Source organism: Microcaecilia unicolor, chromosome 6 (assembly GCF_901765095.1).
Source record: "Microcaecilia unicolor chromosome 6, aMicUni1.1, whole genome shotgun sequence".
NCBI lineage: Eukaryota > Metazoa > Chordata > Amphibia > Gymnophiona > Siphonopidae > Microcaecilia > Microcaecilia unicolor.
In genome coordinates, this window is record NC_044036.1 from 311,945,103 (window position 1) to 311,966,372 (window position 21,270).

At 42.6% G+C, this 21,270-nt stretch overlaps 1 protein-coding gene across 1 annotated transcript in view; it reads left to right on the forward strand.

Annotated features, from left to right (window-relative positions):
• TNRC6C (trinucleotide repeat containing adaptor 6C) overlaps positions 1-21,270 on the forward strand; it is a 253,617-nt gene that overhangs the window by 166,181 nt on the left and 66,166 nt on the right. Inside the window, 6 exon segments of the mRNA XM_030208143.1 lie at positions 5,410-5,641; positions 17,019-17,189; positions 19,394-19,413; positions 19,415-19,448; positions 19,451-19,585; positions 20,703-20,846. Of these exon segments, the coding sequence (XP_030064003.1) occupies positions 5,410-5,641; positions 17,019-17,189; positions 19,394-19,413; positions 19,415-19,448; positions 19,451-19,585; positions 20,703-20,846 (736 nt within the window).

The window sequence follows — 21,270 nt, forward strand, 5'->3', positions numbered from 1 at the left end:
GGGGATTCAGAGCTGATGCGCACTCAGTTGCCTCACGACTCTGGTGTGATGGATCTGGCCCTAAAGAAGGCTAAGAGTTCTAGGGAGCATGCTTCAGCGCCCCCGGGCAAGGACTCTAGAACCTTAGACTCCTTTGGGAGGAAGGCCTACCATTCTTCTATGCTCGTGGCCAAGATTCAGTCTTACCAGCTCTACACGAGCATCCACATGTGGAACAATGTGCGGCAGTTGGCGGGCTTGGTGGACAAGCTCCCCTCTGAGCAAGCCAAGCCTTTTCAGGAGGTGGTCAGGCAGCTGAAGGCGTGCAGAAAATTCCTGGTCAGAGGGGTATATGATACCTTTGATGTTGCGTCCAGGGCCGCTGCTCAAGGTGTGGTGATGCGCAGACTCTCATGGCTGCGTGCCTCCGACCTGGAGAATAGAATCCAGCAGCGGATTGCGGACTTCTCTTGCCGAGCGGATAACATTTTTGGAGAGAAAGTCGAACAGGTGGTAGAACAGCTCTACCAGTGGGATAACGCTTTCGACAAATTCTCCCGCCGGCAGCCTTCAGCATCTACCTCTTCAGGTAGACGTTTTTATGGGGGAAGGAGGACTGTTCCCTACTCTTCTGGTAAGCGTAGGTACAATCCTCCCTCTCGACAGCCTGCGGCCCAGGCTAAGCCCCAGCGCGCTCGCTCTCGTCAGCAGCGTGCGCCTCAGCAAGGCCCCACAGCTCCCCAGCAAAAGCAGGGGGCGAGCTTTTGACTGGCTCCAGCAGAGCATAGCCGAGGTCAAAGTGTCCATGCCGGACGATCTGCCGGTCGGGGGGAGGTTGAAAGCTTTTCACCAAAGGTTGGCCTCTCATAACCTCCGACCAGTGGGTTCTCCAAATAGTCCGGCAAGGATACACCCTCAATTTGGCCGCCATGCCTCCAAATTGTCCACCGGGAGCTCAGTCTTTCAGCTTCCAGCACAAGCAGGTACTTGCAGAGGAACTCTCCGCCCTTCTCAGCGCCAATGCGGTCGAGCCCGTGCCACCGGGGCAAGAAGGGCTGGGATTCTATTCCAGGTACTTCCTTGTGGAAAAGAAAACGGGGGAGTTGCGTCCCATCCTAGACCTAAGGGTCCTGAACAAATATCTGGTCAAGGAAAAGTTCAGGATGCTTTCCCTGGGCACCCTTCTTCCCATGATTCAGCAAAACGATTGGCTATGCTCTCTGGACTGTCTGGGATCACGTCACTTCCAGTACTGTGTGCTACCCTTTGGGCTCGCCTCTGCGCCCAGAGTGTTCACGAAGTGCCTAGCTGTGGTAGCAGCAGCGCTTTGCAGGCTTGGAGTACACGACGATTGGCTAGTGAAGAACACTTCCGAGGCAGGAGCTCTACAGTCCATGCAGATGACTATTCGACTCCTGGAGCTACTAGGGTTTGTGATAAATTACCCAAAGTCCCATCTTCTCCCAGTACAGAGACTCAAATTCATAGGAGCTCTGCTGGATTCTCGGACGGCTCGTGCCTATCTCCCGGAGACAAGGGCCAACAATCTGCTGTCCCTCGTCTCCCGGGTACGAGCGTCCCAGCAGATCACAGCTCGGCAGATGTTGAGATTGCTTGGCCACATGGCCTCCACAGTCCATGTGACTCCCATGGCTCATCTTCACCTGCGATCTGCTCAATGGACCCTAGCTTCCCAGTGGTTTCAGGCTGCTGGGGGTCTAGAGGACGTGATCCACCTGTCCACGAGTTTTCTCAAATCCCTTTGCTGGTGGACAATTTGGGCCAATTTGACTCTGGGACGCCCCTTCCAAATTCCTCAGCCACAAAAGGTGCTAAGTACGGATGCGTCTCTCCTGGGGTGTGGAGCTCATGTCGATGGGCTTCACACCCAAGGGAGCTGGTCCCTCCAGGAACGCGATCTGCAGATCAATCTCCTGGAGTTACGAGCGGTCTGGAACGCTCTGAAGGCTTTCAGAGATCGGCTGTCCCATCAGATTATCCAAATTCAGACAACCAGGTTGCCATGTATTACATCAACAAGCAGGGGGGCACCGGATCTCGCCCCCTGTGTCAGGAAGCCGTCAGCATGTGGCTCTGGGCTCACCGTTACGGCATGTGGCTCCAAGCCACATATCTGGCAGGCATAAACAACAGTCTGGCCAACAGGTTGAGCAGGATTATACAACCTCACGAATGGTCGATCAATTCCGGAGTAGTGCGCCAGATCTTCCAAGTGTGGGGCACCCCCTTGGTAGATCTCTTCGCATCTCGAGCCAACCACAAGGTCCCTCAGTTCTGTTCCAGACTTCAGGCCCACGGTCGACTGGCATCGGATGCCTTCCTCCTGGATTGGGGGGAAGGTCTGCTGTATGCTTATCCTCCCATATCTCTGGTGGGGAAGACTTCGTTGAAACTCAAGCAAGACCGGGGCACCATGATTCTGATAGCTCCCTTTTGGCAGCGTCAGATCTGGTTCCCTCTTCTTCTGGAGTTGTCCTCCGAAGAACCGTGGAGATTGGAGTGTTTTCTGACCCTCATCACACAGGACGAAGGAGCGCTTCTGCATCCCAACCTCCGGTCTCTGGCTCTCATGGCCTGGATGTTGAGAGCGTAGACTTTGCCTCTTTGGGTCTGTCGGAGGGTGTCTCCCGTGTCTTGCTTGCTTCCAGAAAAGATTCCACTAAGAGGAGTTACTTCTTGTTATGGAGGAGGTTTGCCGTCTGGTGTGACAGCAAGGCCTTAGATCCTCGCTCTTGTCCTACACAGATCCTGCTTGACTACCTTCTGCACTTGTCTGAGTCTGGTCTCAAGACCAACTCTGTAAGGGTTCACCTTAGCACAATCAGTGCATACCATTACCGTGTGGAAGGTAAGCCGATCTCAGGACAGCCTTTAGTTGTTCGCTTCATGAGAGGTTTGCTTTTGTCAAAGCCCCCCATCAAACCTCCTACAGTGTCATGGGATGTCAATGTCGTTCTCACCCAGCTGATGAAACCTCCTTTTGAGCCTCTGAACTCCTGCCATCTGAAGTACTTGCCCTGGAAGGTCATTTTCTTGGTGGCAGTTACTTCAGCTCATAGAGTCAGTGAGCTTCAGGCCCTGGTAGCTCAGGCCCCTTACACCAAATTTCATCATAATAGAGTAGTCCTCCGCACTCACCCTACGTTCTTGCCAAAGGTTGTGTCGGAGTTCCATCTGAACCAGTCAATTGTCTTGCCAACATTTTTCCCCGTCCTCATTCCTGCCCTGCTGAACGTCAGCTGCACACATTGGACTGCAAAAGAGCATTGGCCTTCTATCTGCTGCGGACACAGCCCAACAGACAGTCCGCCCAATTGTTTGTTTCTTTTGATCCCAACAGGAGGGGAGTGGCTGTGGGGAAACGCACCATATCCAATTGGCTAGCAGATTGCATTTGCTTCACTTACGCCCAGGCTGGGCTGGCTCTTGAGGGTCATGTCACGGCTCACAATGTCAGAGCCATGGCTGCGTCAGTGGCCCACTTGAAGTCAGCCACTATTGAAGAGATCTGCAAAGCTGCGACGTGGTCATCTGTCCACATATTCACATCTCATTACTGCCTGCAGCAGGATACCCGACGCGACAGTCGGTTCGGGCAGTCAGTGCTTCAGAATCTGTTCGGGGTTTAGAATCCAACTCCACCCCCCTAGGCCCATGTTTTATTCTGTTCCAGGCTACATTCTCTGTTAGTTGGATAAGTTTTTAGGTCAATCTCAGTTATGTCCTCGCCGTTGCGAGGCCCAATTGACCATGTTTGTTGTTTTGAGTGAGCCTGGGGGCTAGGGATACCCCAATCGTGAGAACAAGCAGCCTGCTTGTCCTCGGAGAAAGCGAATGCTACATACCTGTAGAAGGTATTCTCCGAGGACAGCAGGCTCCCAAACCCGCCCGCCTCCCCTTTGGAGTTGTGTCTTCCCTTGTCTTTGTCTTGCTACATACGGGACTGACGAACACGAGACGGTTCGGGCGGGAAGACGGCCGCGCATGCGCGGTGCGCATGGGCGCGCGAGAGCTAGCAAAGGCCTTTGCTAGTGAAGTTTCCGATTGGAGGAGCTGCCGTGGACGTCACCCATCAGTGAGAACAATCAGCCTGCTGTCCTCGGAGAATACCTTCTACAGGTATGTAGCATTCGCTCTGGGTAGCCCTATATCTTCTGTTTCCTTTTGCTTCTTTACCCAACATTTGCATCCTGGCCTCAGCCACAAACTTTTGTTTCCCTCTAGTTCTCTAGTCAGATTTTCAGATAAGTTGTATTGTCTCTTTCAACACTGCCAAATCACACCACTTTGTCTCCTTTGAATTTTCAGCAGGAAACTGGATAGCGAGCAGGCTTCCAATCCTTTTTCCTTTTAGCTATGCATCATTAATTTTTCACCATATCAGAAAAGTAGACCAAGGGCTTAAAATTTTGTCCAAGGTGCACACACAAGATCTACATTACCAACGATCATAATGTGTGATATGTTTGACTTGGGAAACATTGTGACACTGATAGCCAAGAAATCTGCTCCAGGATGTCTCTGAGTGCTTTGGTCTACTCTGAATAGAAAGCTGGCCTCAATGCTTTTCTTGACTTAAGCCCAGCTCCAGATTGGCCTTGAAAGCTCAATATGTGGTCCAGGAAGCTAGGCAGAGTCCTGCTGGTGACCAGGTCTCGCTGAAGAGATCCTCCACCTCATGGGTGCCTACTAAAAGATTGACTGAAGTGAGAGTCCAATACTGTAGTAGATTTCATCAGTCACAAGTCAGTGTAAGCTAGTGTTGGGGCCTTTTTTTTTTTTTTAACCTTAGTTGCCCTACCAACTATTTCCTTTAGGCCACAAACCTGTAAGAGTGAAGAGGTATGCCATTTTTTGCATTGCAAGAGAGCAGTTGCAAGCCCATAAATTATCCACTTATGTTTTGTTTCTTTAGATCCTCAAAAAATCTGATAGTATGACAAAATGCACCATTTCAAGTTAGGTAATAGACTACATTTTGTTTAGTCACAGTTGACTTTAGCCATATGAAGGCTTAACTTTATTGGGATCATCATGGTGCTGGTTCTCAGTCTGGTGTCAGCCTGCCTTCAGGAGACTGGCAATGCAGTGATTTGTAGTTATGACATTCATTGATGGGTTTGCAGTAACCATTCTACCCTTTGAAAAGTCTGTGCAGAACTCATTGTATGCGTTTGGGTGGCTTCTTTTGTTTAAAAAAAAAATAAAAAAGTCTTTTTTTCCCCCCCCTCCATTTTTGTTGAAGATGGTCCTTAACAAAAGTATTGTATTCTATTATACTTGAAATTTTATAACACTGGTGCCTGAATGCAAAGTCCATCCCTTCCAATGGCAATATATTGTTAGTAATTTTGTGCTTTCTATGGATTATCCTTCATTACTGAAAGTTGCTTGTTTCTTTGCCATCAGGTTGCACGTACAATCAATAACATGCAGCAGCAGATCCAGCAGCATCAACGCCAGCTGGCCCAGGCCTTGCTTATGAAGCAGCAGCCTCCCCCACCACATCCTTCTCTACACCCTTCTGCAGGCAAATCAGCCATGGACAGTTTCTCATCCCATCCCCAGGCTCCCAGCCTATCTGACCTGCAGACCAAAGAGCAGCAATCTTCACCTAACACCTTTGCTCCTTACCCTTTTGGTAAGTTGACTGTCATATAAACCACTCAGAGTGGATCATTGGAACTGAGTGCAGCAGGGAGTTTTCAGAGTACAGTGTTTTTCATGAAAGTCATAGAGTAGAAAGCAGTTATCCCTTCCTCTCCTCTCCCATATGTATGTAACACATGAATTTGGCTCTCAGAGGTAACCTTGGTTTTTTCATAGTTTTATTATGATCCATTTGTGAATTATGCTATTTTTGTTCATTAGAAACTATTAGCATGCAGATTCAGGGATCAACATTTCTTGGAATGAGCAACAAGCAGTGTATCTTCTGGGTATTTACAAGTGAACACAATTGGCCAGTACTATAGACTTGTTTCACTGAATCATTGCTGACTGAGCATGGCACTTGCTTGTTATACCAAAGATAAGTTTTATCACTATTGTAATGCAAGACACAGGCAACAAAAATGTGCTTCACAAAAGTTTCTTCTATCACATCCTCACTATAATTTGTAATGAGTAAGGAATAAGATTCATGGCAGAAACACTAACTAGAAGCTGCCAAATAGATTATAGCATAAATATATAACAAGATTATTTGTACCACCACACATTTTAATTCAGTAGGATACTATTAACCAGAAATGCCAGATGGGAAAGCTTAGTATCTGAGCATTAAGAAAAAATTCCTTTCATTTCAGAAGCAACATTTTGATTGGTGTTTGTAATTGAAAAGATAGTCACTCTGAGTATATACATTTATTTACTGTGCCAGGGGACATTATATTTTAGACCCTGAATCTCTGAATTGCTGGAACACAATACCAACTTTCAGAAAACTGACTGGTATATTACAATTCATTGTGCCACCGAGGGAAAGAAAATTTTGAGATACCGGGAATGGTGATGAAAAGTGTTCATGTGACAATGCCATGACCTCATAACCTTTTACCTTTCTTTTTTACCTAATATTTGCCAATGCCATGATCTCATAACCTTTTACCTTTCTTTTTTGCCTAACATTCAAATGTGTTTTGTAGACCTCTTCTAAAAGAGAGTAATAACATTTCACTTGGAACTGTCAAGCGGGAGAGGAATAAAAGAACTTTAGGGAAGAAAGGGATGATTAAATAAATCGCTTTGGTAGTAATCTAAACCAGTGTATTCTAGCCAGAGTGAGTGCCTTCAGACCTGATCAGATATGCCATGGGAAAAAAAAATCACCGCTGCCTAATGTTTAGGTCCAGACTAGTACATGGACTCTGCTCTCAGTATCTTGCAGCTACAAGAGAGACCAACAGCGTCTCTTAAATATGCTGGAAACTCCTCTAAACATGTGTAGCCATGCATACACTTCTCCCTTTTACGTAACAGCATGAGCCCTGGAATGTGGGAATTAACAGGCATCATCATACAGAATATGGGTAATCTGGTCCTTCTTTGTGCAGCATGTATATTACTGAGTGTACAGCATCACCTCCTTGTCCCCTCCTGAATATTGAATATTCTCCTTTGAATCTTTCCAGTTTCTGGTGGGGCATTCTGTGCTTCCCAGCCTTTTATTTTTGGGCCATAGGAATCATCTTCCATGTTCATTTCAACTTGGAGGTTGGTGTGCTGCACAATAAATTTGAAAATGTAGGGGTGCATTGTACTTTGAAAAGGTCTTGAACACTGATCAAAATATCTACCATCTAGTTACTGACAACTGCAGCCTTCAGTTTGTTTTCCCATGGGACAGCTTACCTTCAGAGGATACCCACGGGCTGGGGACAAACCATATCCTACCTGTAGCTCAGTTCCCAGCTTCTAGCCGTTATAAAGATAATCGTGTTTATTCAGGCATATAGGCTTACTCAGTCTTTCATTGGAACTTTGAGCCAGTTTGGCAGATTTTGAATTGCAGTAAAAACAGCATAAGTTAAGTCAAACAGATCCCTATGCAAGGCTAACCTGCAAAAAGGCGTTTATGAAAAATTTTGCCATATTGCATCACTCTACCTATTGTAGCTTACCATATCGGCTGTCCTATTTTTCTTTGTGGGGAAAAGCTTATTAATTAGCAAATCAAGCTTTCTGAAAGATGTGCATGAATAGTACTACTTTCACTTCCCCAGCTTCTGCTGCTTTTGATTTTGGAATGAAGTTTTAGTTCTGTAAAGTTTATTTTTATTGTTTGTTGATTAAAGAATAGAAGGCAATTGATACAATTAAGGAAATATGCTTGAAAACCAGAATTTCCATAGCATCCTATCAGACCACTCTAGACCAATGGGTTGTGTTCCTCTACCAGCGGATGGAGACGGAAGAAAATAGTTCTTGTAACTTGCCCCTTAAGGGTATTGTGCAGCATAGAATGTTCAGTATTTCTTCCTTTTCCCAAGCGGATGGACTGTCGGCCATGCTCCTGACCTGGTTTATAACTGCTTTCAGTTGAGCTTTAACTACCATTTTGGGGTTTTCTACTCCTGAGACAGTTTTATACTGAGACTCGGTTGAGTTTGGAGGTGCCTATTTGGTGTGTTCTCCTGAACCAGCTTCTCAGCTGTGTTCCAGTTGAGTTGGGATGCCCTCTTGGGCTTGCTCTCCTGAGTTTAATGTATGGCGGTTGAGTTGGGGTGCCTTCTTTGGCATAAGCTCCTGCTTTAAAAAAAAAAGCCAGCTGTTCAGTGGAGCTGAGGTATATCTCGGAGGTCTCTGAGATCCCTACCACCACTCCCCACTGGACCAATGGACCACAAACATCTCCTGTGGAAGTCAGCCTGCATTGGGTGAGCCTGTTCTAATTTATTTCAGTTATTTCAGCATTCTAATGTTTGTGCCTCTGTTCCGTATTAAGCTCTCACTGGTATCTGGCTTGACTTTTTCTCACAGCAGGGATCAGTGACAGGAACCTTTGTTCTTCTGGTCACTGTTTCTGTAAACAGTGAATTCTTCTATGTGACTATAAGCAGCAAATATTTCTTTGACTGTTACGTGGAGAATTAACTACTCCTATTTCTGTGCAACATTAAATTTTCCTCAGTGTTCTAGACTATTAGTTTTTCCCGCCAAAATTCATCTTCTGTTTGTCAGGTGGTGTATGTTTTGTCAAGTGTTTCATGGCTTTTTGATTCACAGTAAGCAAATCCAGACAAGAGTTTTTACCCCTTACTGGGACACGTGTTTCTATTCTTTGGTTCTTTGCTGTGTGCTGCAGTTTGATTTAATTTTGTAATTTCTGGTGCATTCACCTTAATGGTTACAGTAGCTGCAGCAGTCAGTTATTAAGCACAGCTAACTGTGTTTAGTAGGGCTTTACAGAATGTTTAGATTTGATTCAGCCCCAAATACACTATTCGTATTTGGCTTAATAGTGATTTAAATTTGAATACGCATAAGCTGCGGCACTGCTGTGCCTAAACCCTATTGAAATAAACACTTGATCTCTGATTTCATGTTGTTTCCTTTATTGTTTGTTATGTCAGGCTCAATGCCCATTATTCATATGTGGCCGAATAGTGAAATATGCTGTTTGGTACAGCTGTAGACTACTTAGTTTTTCCTATATGGAGTTCCTGAGAATTAACTGTGCTTATCTTCAGCCAGCTGGCTATATTTTGACATAAATAGCCAAACTTGCTTCCCCCACTCCCTCACCAGAATTATTCCTTTAAAAAATAATTCTTATCTAGTCAAAACTGTACAATTTGATGGGTGCACTCTGTTTCAACATGAGTTACTTATCTGGCTTGCTGGATTCAGGATAGTTACATTTATTTATATATTTTATTGGATTTTGCTCACACTTTTTTCAGTAGTAGCTCAAGGTGAGTTACATTTAGGTACACTAGTATCTCTGTCCCTGGAGGGCTCAAGTTTGTACCTGAAGCAGTGGAGGGTTAAGTGACTTTTCCAAGATCACGAGGAGCAGCAGCGGGATTTGAGCCAGCCACCTCTGGATGTCGACTAGTGCTGTAACCACTAGGCTACAACTCCACTCCATTAGTTTTTTCAGTTACAGAAATGGTGCAGCCGAACAAGTTTGGTAGCCACTGACGATTTAGAGCTGGCCCAGTTGCTCAGTTTTTCCATTCAACCGTGGTTCACCTCCATATTCAGTGCACAGTTCTTTCTATATTTTCCTGGGCTTCACAGCCCCTATGTATGTAGTTGGCTATCTAGGTTGCAAATTCCACCAATCACCTGGGTTGCACGGTTGCTCAGTGGCACTGGTATTGCACAGTGGTGGCATCCAGCTGTGTTGCACAATGGCAGCAACTATCTTGGTTACACAGTAGCGGTGGCCACCTGTATTGCACAGTGGCAATACGCCTCTGGGTTGCTTCCCTGTAGCAGCAGCCACTAGCTGTTGCCAGACTAGTTGGCCTGCAACATCTACCTGTGTTGCTTCTGCTATCGTCGCCTCTGTTGTGTAGTTGCAACATTCTCTGTTACCTGCAATAACTGGCTCATTCCATAGTTGCAACATCCTCTTTCTGTGCCTCAACAGCCACATGGGTTGCACTGTACTGGTATTTCATAGATACCCGAAGTTACATGGAAATACTTTTAAAACAAATGGGAACAAATATTTTTCCCCACAATGAATAGTTAAGCTCTGGAACTCTTTGCCGGAGGATGTGCTAACAGCGGTTAGTACCAAACGAAAGTGCCAAACCTCTAAGAGAAAAACTACACTGGCTCCCACTTAAAGAATGTATTACATTCAAAGTCTGCACTCTGGTTCATAAAATCATTTACGGAGAGGCCCCGGTCTACGTTGTTAGACCTCATAGGCTTACCACCCAGGAACACTAAAGATCAGCACGCACATTCGTGAACCTGCATTACCCCAGCTGCAAAGGATTAAAATGCAAGCTAACATATGCATCCAACTTCTCCTACATAAGCACGCAGCTATGGAATGCATTACCACTTGCTATGAAAAAAATACGTGGCCTAACTAACTTTCAGAGATCAGTGAAGACCCAAATATAGACTGGGTAAATGTAACATTGGGACACGCTAGAGAGGTACAATTCCTCGGTGAAATCAAAGACAGCTTTATGGAGCTGCTGGTGCAGGAGCCGATGAGGGAAGGAAAAATTCTAGACTTGGTCCTTAGTGGAGCGCATGATCTAGTGAGGGACGTTATGGTACTGGGGCCGCTTGATAACAGTGATCATAATATGATCAGTTTTGATATCAACCTTGATGTAACTATACATAGGAAGTCAAATACGTTAGCGTTTAATTTTAAAAAAAGGAGACTATGATAGAATGAGAAGAACGGTAAAAAAAAAAAAACAACTTAGAGGGGCGACTGAGAGGGTAAAAACTATACAACAGGCACGGATGCTGTTAAAAAGTACTATCCTAGAGGCCCAGGCCAAACGTATTCCGCAAATTACAAAAGAAAGACTGAAGTCCAAAAGACAAGCCGGCATAGTTGAAAAGTGAGGTGAAGGAAGCTATTAGGGCTAAAAGAAACGCCTTCAGAAAATGGAAGAAGGGACCGTCTGAAAATAACAGGAAGCAACATAAGTGTCAAAGCAAATGCAAGGCACAGATAAGGCCAAGAGGGATTACGAAAAAAAGATAGCATTAGAGGCAAAAACAGTTTTTTTTCAGTATATTAAAAGCAGGAAGCCAGCAAGAGAATCGGTTGGGCCGCGGGACGACCGAGGGGTAAAAGGGACGATCAAGGATGACAAAGACGTAGCGGAGAGATTGAATGAATTCTTTGCTTCAGTCTTCACCGAGAAAGATTTGGGAGGGATACCGGTGTCGGAAATGGTATTTCAAGCGGACAAGTCAGAGAAACTTACTGAATTCACAGTAAACCTGGAGGACGTAATGGGGCAGTTCAGCAAACTGAAGAGTAGCAAATCTCCTGGACCAGATGGTATACGTCCTAGAGTACTGATAGAACTGAAAAATGAGCTTGCGGAGCTTCTGTTATATTTATCCTTAAAACCGGGCGTGGTACAGGAAGATTGGAGGGTGGCCAATGTAACTCTGGTTTTTTAAAGGTTCCAGGGGAGATCGGGAAGTTATAGACCGGTGAGTCTGACGTCGGTGCCGGGGAAAATGGTAGAGGCTATTATTAAAAACAAAATTACAGAGCACATGCAAGGACATGGATTACTGAGACCAAGTCGGCACGGCTTTAGTGTGGGGAAATCTTGCCTGACCAATTTACTTCAATTCTTTGAAGGAGTAAACATGTGGACAAAGGGGAGCTGGTTGATATTGTGTATCTGGATTTTCAAAAAGCGTTTGATAAAAGGCTACAGAGGAAATTGGAGGGTCATGGAATAGGAGGAAAAGTCCTATTGTGGATTAAAAACTGGTTGAAGGATAGGAAACAGAGAGTGGGGTTAAATGAGCAGTGTTCACAATGGAGAAGGGTAGTTAGTGGGGTTCCTCAGGAGTCAGTGCTAGGACCGCTGCTTTTTAGTATATTTATAAATGATTTAGAGATGGGAGTAACCAGTGAGGTAATTAAATTTGCTGATGACACACAGTTATTCAAAGTAGTTAACTCGTGACAGGATTGTGAAAAATTACAGAAGGACCTTACAAGACTGGGAGACTGGGCGCTAACTGGCAGATGACGTTTAATGTGAACAAGTGCAAGGTGATGCATGTGGGAAAAAAGAACCCGAATTATAGCTACATCATGCAAGGTTCCACGTTAGGAGTTACAGACCAAGAAAGGGATCTGGGTGTCATCATTGATAATACACTGAAACCTTCTGCTCAGTGTGCTGCTGCAGCTAAGAATGTGAATAGAATGTTTGGTATTATTAGGAAAGGTATGGCGAACAGATGTGAGGATGTTATAATGCCGTTGTATTGCTCCATGGTGCGACTGCACCTTGAGTATTGTGTTCAATTCTGGTCGCCGCATCTCAAGAAAGATATAGTAGAACTGGAAAATGTGCAGCAAAGGGCGACAAAAATGATAACGGGGATGGGACGACTTTCCTATGAAGAAAGACTAAGGAGGCTAGGGCTTTTCAGCTTAGAGAAGAGACGGCTGAGGGGAGACATAATAGAGGTATATAAAATAATGAGTGGAATAGGTGGATGTGAAGCATCTGTTCAAGCTTTCCAAAAATACTAGGACTAGGGGGCATGCGATGAAACTACAGTGTAGTAAATTTAAAACAAATCGGAGAAAATTTTTCTTCACCCAACGCATAATTAAACTTTGGAATTTGTTGCCGGAGAACGTGGTGAAGGCGGTTAGCTTGACAGAGTTTAAAAGAGGATTGGACAGTTTCCTAAAGGACAAGTCCATAAACCGCTACTAAATGGACTTGGGAAAAATCCACAATTTCGGCAATAACTTGTATAAAATGTTTGTATGTTTGGGTAGCTTGCCAGTGCCCTTGACCTGAATTGGCCGCTGTCGGGGACAGGATGCTGGTCTCGATGAACCTTTGGTCTTTTCCCAGTATGGCATTACTTATGTACCTGTTCAACAAGGCATATCACAACGATCCATCCTAATTCCGGACAACGAAACTCAAGCCTGAACTGAATAAGACCTAAATCTCTATACTCGACTACCAAAGCCTACTCTACCATGAACGAACTTTCAACGAAATACCACATTCTCTCTTATTCCTAACATGAACTCTTTATACCTGACTGCTTAATCTACTATGTCAATCATGATCTTTAATGTAACACCACTTGTATCGCTCACTCCGGAATGGCGATCGCCATGACGGAACAATGTAAGCCACATTGAGCCTGCAAATATGTGGGAAAATGTGGGATACAAAAGCAATAAATAAAATATGGGTTTAAAAAAGGTTTGGACAAATTCCTGGAGGACAGGCCATAGTCTATTGAGAGAGACGTGAGAAGTAACTGCTTGCTCTGGGATTTGTAGCAAGGAGTGTTGCCATGATTTGGGTTTCTGGCAGGTACTTATGACCTGGCTTGACCACTGTTGGAAAACAGGATACTGGGCTAGATGGACCATTGGTCTGACCCAGTATGGCTACTCTTATGTTCTTACGTAATCAGCTGTGCTATATGGCTGAAATAGCTGAATTTCTTCTTTATCTTCAGCAGTCACCTAGATGTCCTAGCATTCCATGTCATTTATATAGTGCTGTTCTAGTAGCTAGCTGTGTAGCACGGCTAGTCTGTCACCATGTATGTACAACTGCTACAGCAGTAGGTATAGCACCAGCTGCCTGTATAGCACAGTTCCAGCAACTGGCTGTATGGCCTAGTTATGGAAGCTGAATGTGTGGCACAGTTTCAAACATGCCTATGTGGTGTCAGATATTCAGCTGTCTGCAATCATTGGGTGCACCTCTATGTGGCATCCCAGTCAGCAGCAAACTGCATGTCATTGGCTTTGGGTAACCATAAATAGGGCATCAGTTAGCATCCATGTCAGCTATGGCAAGTGCATGCTGCATTGACAGGCTTCAGTTGCAGCAGCCACCTGTGTGTTGCCAGTTACCACACTTACCTCTAACACTCCGCTGCCTGTGTGACACCAGCCACCACTTCCACCTCTAACCGCTTTAGCGACGGCCTGGATGTCTCCAGTTTGGCAGCCATGTCTGTAGGCCTAGCTACTGCGGCTACATGGTTTTGGTGGCTGACTAGGTTTCCCATCTACTCTGCACAGCTATTTAGTACAGTTTCACTGATCACTGATGCACGTTTGAAGGTGAATCCTAGTCAGTGCGGTTAGATGTTTTGTCCCAAAGGGATTGGGAATTGTTCCTCCTGAAGAAGGAAGGTCCGAAATGCGGTCTCGCATTGGGGAACGCATGTGGAGTTGACGTATGGTGAAATGTGCTAGCAGTTGCCAGCAGTAGCACTCGTCAAGCTGCTTATCACCCCAAGAAAGGAAAAGAAAAGAAAGACCTGTGTATATTGGTTATGCTGGAAGGTTCAGCTGAAATGGAGTATTGAGCATTGAACTGTGGCGTACTCCTTACTGAAAGTTTGGAGGCGTGCATAAGGAAAGATCTAAGTGCATGAGGCTTTGGCGCAGAGCAAGCCAACACTGAGCCTACAGTTCGTTTAAAAGGATTGGGACAATGATGCATATAGATTTGTTGATATACGTGAAAACAATGTATATGTAATATCAGGATAAGTGGATGAATGAGGGGGTGATTTGAAAGGTTTGTATGAGTGAGTTCTGCGGGCAATAGGTATGTGTATAGTATGTATGGAGGTAATGTGAGTTGGTTGATTTAATAAAGAATTGTGATTTGTGTTTATGGTGGGTACTGTGGTTTAATGTGTCAGGCTATACAAGCCACCTACTTTGTGTGATTCTGCAGTCTAGCTGTTTTGTGCAGCTAACTTGATAATGGTGGCTAATGCCAGTGCTGTTATACAACTGCAGGAACTCTCTAATTTTGTGGGAGGGGTTTCTCTAATAGGCTCCCTTGGGTTGTCCTGTTGTGTCTCATGTCTCACGGTCCTGATGTCGTCGTCTTGCTCATACAGTGACATTTGGGTTTTCATGTCTGCATATAGCACTCTTTGACACTAGGTCAGTCAATAGCTATTATCATTGGTCAATTTTCCTTGTTAGTCATAAAGATATAGATAGGGAAACACAGTAGTTTTTCAGCCCCTGATAGAATTCTTCCTATATTTCGTTCTCTTAATATTCAACTTCTCCAGGACTTCCTTTGTAGTTGCAATATATATATGTACCTCAGTCTTAGGCTATTGCCTTCAGAGACTCTTTCAAGGAAAACAGTTGAGTTTGTTTCTTTTTCTGCTCATCTCTTCTGTGGTCTATCAATGCTGTTTTCTATTATTCCTTATTGTGCAAATTGCATCCTTCTCGTTATACCTTTTGTCTTTCCAGAGTCCTTCTGATTGCTCTTGGTTCTCTCTACTAGGTACCACTAGAAAGGACCTCTAAGGCTATTCCAGTTTATATCTGTCAGTTTATTAGACTGGGGAGATTAATGATTCATTTTTTGCAAAATTCTTTCTCTCTCTTTTTTTTTTTTTTTTTTTTTTTTGTATTTAGATCTTTTAGTCCCATCCTTTGTTGATGACACTGCTTTGCTGCATCCCATTGGTCTGAACTGGTCTGATAGGATGTTATGGAAGGAAAAATTATATCTTACCTGATAACTTTTTTCCTTTAGTCCTATCAGACCAGTCCAGAATCCCTCCCTGGTTGATTAATTTTATTTTACTTACAAGTTATATTTTTCAGAAATCGCGGATTCTACTTGTCACGTATCTCCTGACTCAGTGAAATATCTGCATGTTAGTAGAGTACATGTGGAACGACCAATCATATTCTAACACAAGGGTAACTGATTTATTAAAATCAAAAAGCAACTGAACACAAATGTGCAACAAAGCTCAAAAGTCTTTTCTTATTGACAGTAAACCTTTTTGACTGGTATTGACTCACCACTATTGTCCTGCACTAATGGTATAACATTTGTACTTTTTGGTTGGAATTATTGATTGGTATCCTTGCATTTCGAATGCCTTGAGTCTATTGAATTCAACAGGTTTACTGTCAATAAGAGACTTTTGAGCTCAGCTGCTTTGTTTTTGATTTTTAATAAATCAGTTACCCTTGTGTTAGAACACAGTTGTCCGTCCCCCATTTTTTTTTTTCTTGATCTGCTTGGGGGTTTCTTTTTTGATTTCTGTAGTAGAATATATGCTTTGCTAGCTGGTAAGGTTATTACCTGATTGAATTACTTGGTCTCGAAGTTTCTTTATTGGCCATCAGTCAGATTTTGAGCACCATTGCTTGGCTATTCGAAATACTGAACATTATATGCTGGATAATACCCTTAAGGGGCAAGTCACAAGAACTGTTTTCTTCCTCTGTCTCCGCTGGTAGAGGGACACAATCCATTGGTCTGGACTGGTCTGATAGGGCTAAAGGAAAGAAAGTTATCAGGTAAGACATAACTTTTCCTTTTGATACTTAAGAATGGCTTTTTTTCTTATCTCTTTACCCTGTCTCTGGGTTTTGAAGTTCGGGTGATCATAGCGCCCCACCATAATGCCTATCACCCTTTTTTTGGCAGAACATTTCAGAGCTTTTCCATTGTGTCCTGCAGCACACAGTACCTGGTATTCCCTGATAGTTTCCATTCAGATATTGACCAACCTGATCCTGCATAACTTCCAAAATCTAACAAGTTCAGTGTTTCCCAGGCCAGTGTTTCTGAAGGTTAGAAATCATAACAAACATGCTAATTGAAAGTGGACATAAGTTTAAATAACGACATATGCAGTAAAAATCTTCTGAATGGAGACAGTTATTTGGCCTTCTTGGTTTATCATTTTAGCAGTAGTCTCAATATAAACAGCATGGAAGAAAGGCCATCTTTTATCCCGCCCTCCCCCTAAAATGTCAGAATATCTAACATGTCTGATTCCCCATGCAGTCGCTGGACTGAACCCGAACATGAATGTAAACAACATGGACATTACTGGTGGTTTATCAGTGAAGGACACTTCTCAGTCCCAATCTCGCCTTCCTCAGTGGACACACCCCAACTCAATGGATAATTCATCCAGTGCTGCCTCTCCACTTGACCAGAACCCTAGCAAGCACGGTACGTCATGTCAACTTTTTTTTTAATTATGATTTCCTTTTTTGTTTTGTTTTTCTGTTTGTTTTATTAGGATGTCAGAGCCCATTATGAGTTAATTAAAAATGCAGAACTAGTTCCCTTTATTGACATGATTAGACCAAAATCAGTTAACCAAATTAATCTGTCATATGTTCCCCATATTTATAACATAATTGCAAAGCAACTGAAATCATGAGCTGCGAGTCGGAAGCGGAACACATTTTTTTTTTTTTTTTTTTTTTTTTTTGCAATAGAAGTTTTAAAGGAATTTAATAAAATATTTCCACATAATTTTAGTAGGAAACCCTAAGGCAGTGGCCTGCCTCCATTACCCTTCCCAGTTGCCAATTGCTGGTATCTGTGACCCTTGCTGAGCCTTTTTCAGCAGGTCTGCTCCACATGAATAGTATTCTTAGAGAGCCCAGCATGGCTGGAGGCCAGCCAAGATTGCAGGGGTCATAGATACGTTCTATGAAAAATAGTCCGGGAACAACTTTGTCTCCAGAGTGTATATGATCTCATATAATAGCTGAGTATTTATTTCTACATGGTTGTTCAGGAGCAATTTGTATATTTACAATGAGATGTCTATCCAACTGTAAGGAAAGAGAATATTGCTATATCTATATAGACTGTTTAGAAGAAGTGTTCTTCTGGAGGAATAATTTATTACCAAATGAACACTGGCATAAAAAGTGTAATTAAAATCATCTTGGGATAGGGAGCCTTTGCAGAACTGGTAATTACAAACTAATAGAGATGAAATAAAGTGTATTTAGGTTCCATTAAATTATAAATGTAATTTAAACCTTGTTATTTTTAGTTTGGGGGTATCATTTGTAGTGTAGGAAAAATAATACTGCTAAAACATGTCTAATGTTGGCCCTATTAAAGCAGCACTATTAGCTGGTTAGTCAAAATAGCTTACTTGTCTTAGTTCTGTTAATTTTATTCCTTATTTATGTTTGTTTTGACATACATTTATTTTGTAATACATTGTATATTTTATTTTGGGGTTTGGTTTGTGTTTTTCCTTACATTTGTTTGGGGGAAAGGTGTGTACCTACACCCTCATTTTAATTATTTTTCCAAGTCCACTCATGATATATTCATTTTTTCTCATGCATCAGTGTGATGCCTGCATTGGGTTCTGATGAGGATCAGCATCACAGCACCTTGATTTACTTGGACTTGTAAGAATGAGAGTGGCTAATTAGAAGACTCTTTTCAAAAATTCAGAACTCTGATCCCCTCCTTCAAAATGAAAACAGGGATGTGAATGATTTTTTTTTTTTAAAGTAAACTATTAGGTTTTTTTGGTAAGGATTGAACAGAATAGGATAGTAAACTTTTATTGAAGCAATTCTGTAGATGCAGAATTTTTTCATAGTCTTGCTATGTATTGTACACTAAAATGTTGTGACCAGAAGATTAATATGAACACACTCATATTTATTCCAGGAAAGATATTACTCAACAAGTGTATAAAGTCTTAAGAGTAGCAGCTTTTCTGAGTTTATACATTTGCAATTAGTGTACAAATTGAGGGAATAATTCTCATTGCCATGTAAGATGTTTTTCCCATGTAAGCATACTGTTTCACATTTGTAAATTGATGTATGCATCAAAGAATACTCGTGTTTCTCATCTGTTAACTACATGCTATCTTTGACATGAATGAGTACAAGGTTCACATAGGAAGTTTACTTCATAGGATAGACAGGTTAAATATAAAACTTTAGTCACTCCTGAAGTTGGATTGTGCCAGCAAATCTAATGATACAGGGAGTTCCGTTCAATGGTCTTGCCCTCCTTTATGAAAGGGGGCTCAGTTTCACTGTTTTTGCCTGTAGCCATGAGAGTGGCCACATTAGCCAAAGACAAGACAGATGGTTTTTCAAGACACTAGAAATGTGAGTCTCCCCACTTTCATCCAAGATAAAAACATATAAATATTTTTGATTTGAATCCAAGGCAATTATTTGGTTACATGTGGTGAGAATTTAGAATTCTACAGTTCGAGTAGGTTTAATATGACACAGGCTGTTATGGTGTCTTGGGAGGTCATCTGTCTGTTTTGTTATTGGCTAGAGTTAGTGACTGAGCATGTTGCTATATGTGCACAGGACATTGTATAAAGCTCTGTACCCTCTCTTTGTATGTAATTCTTTAATTTTTCATGACAGGTGCTATGTCTGGAGGTTTAAAGCATTGGTCCCCCAGGCAAGTCCTCCATTGATGACTCTACAGCCGGTATGATCTGATCCAAAATAGCGAATCACCAGCTAGCCCTCCTGTAGCTGTACCTGAAAGCTGGTCACGTGCCAAACCTGATACTGATAAAATATCTAATGGCTCTAGCATCAGCTGGCCACCAGGTAAGATGATGGAACTTTTATATGAGTTTATATAGATTTTTAAATATATGTGTGTGTGTGTTTATATAAATTTTTAAATATATATCTATATATCAGAAAATGCCATGGGTCTTAATTTGAACTGATAAGATACTCTGAGGGCAGTGATGGAATTGGAAGAGCAATTATGGCTGAAAAACTCAGAGGATACTTTGCTTTCACAAAAGAATGTTACCCCTGCACATAAGCACAAGTCCAAAAGTAGGGATGTCAAATAGCCTTCCAAAACAAATCTAAGAGGAGGCCCCAAAGGTGAACACAAGTCAGCCTTTATTTGAGCATCAAGTTAAACCAGGACTCAACACTGAGCCGTGTTTAGGCATGAAATGCCTACCTCAGAAGTCAAAGCTTCTTGGTCACTCCTCTAAAATTATTGCTGATAATGCATTGAAAATGCTAGCAGGTTTTACAGCAAGAAGGAGCAACATAGGTCAGTTTCCCCCACAGTCCTTATTTTGGAAGGCTGTTTGATGCCCCTACTTTGGTGTATTTGAACAAAATATAACATGGCTGACAATACATTTTTAACCTATTAATGCCATCAGAGGAAAGTAGGGGTGTGATAATTAGTCTAGTTTAGTGATCCTTAGGTTATGAGTCATGAGTATCCCTTCTAGAGATCTGTAATTGATGGTGGGATTTTCTTTTGGGGTTTTTTTTTTCCTTCCCATTTTGCAGCTGCACAGTGTGATTTGTGAATGTGACTCTAAAACCACAGATCATGGTTGGTTTATAAAATTTTCTATACAACCTTCCTGGATCCAAAGCAGTTTACAAATGGTTTTGGAGTTGTAAACAGTTTACTTAATAGCTTATTTAAAGTATATTTGGCGAGCACAAGACAAGTTTTGTGTTAAAGAATGTGGTACAGATTAATTTGCAAACTTTCCAGCAGGTGATCTATAATTGGTTTGTCATGTCACACAAGACACTGGTTCACAGATGATGATTTGAATAGAGGTTATTAGTACTATGGTGTAACACACCCTATTTGATGTACAATTTTTTTTCCTTTGGTAATTATTAGATATTAATATGATTCCACCATTATTGACTGTTTTTGTTACTTTATATTCAGAGTTTCACCCTGGAGTGCCATGGAAAGGTCTGCAGAATATTGACCCAGAAAGTGATCCTGATGTCACACCTGGGAGTGTCCCAACTGGACCGACCATTAATACCACCATCCAGGATGTAAATCGCTATCTTCTCAAGAGTGGAGGTACTGTCCTGGAAAATAAATTACACCTTTTTCCTTCAACTGAAGTTTAACACTTCCCTCTCCCTTTTTGTTCAGTTTGTTAATCCCATGCTTATATTTTACTTAGTAATTACCACTATCATTCAGCGCTGCAACTGTTATACAACACACACTTGTAATAGGCAGTTGGTGGATAGGGGATATCTATAATGCAGGTATATCAATCATTGCTTCTAATTCACAAAAGTGATGACTGTGGATGGATTACATCTCTAAATCTACAAGAAATCATATAGAGGATATGGTTCAAAGAACAGTGACTAAAATTATAAAGAGAATGAACTTCTTTTATATGAGGAAAGGCTAAAGAAGTTTGGGGCCTTCAGCTTGGAAAAGAGATGGCTGAGGGGAAATATGATTGAGGTCTTCAAAATCCTGAGTGGTA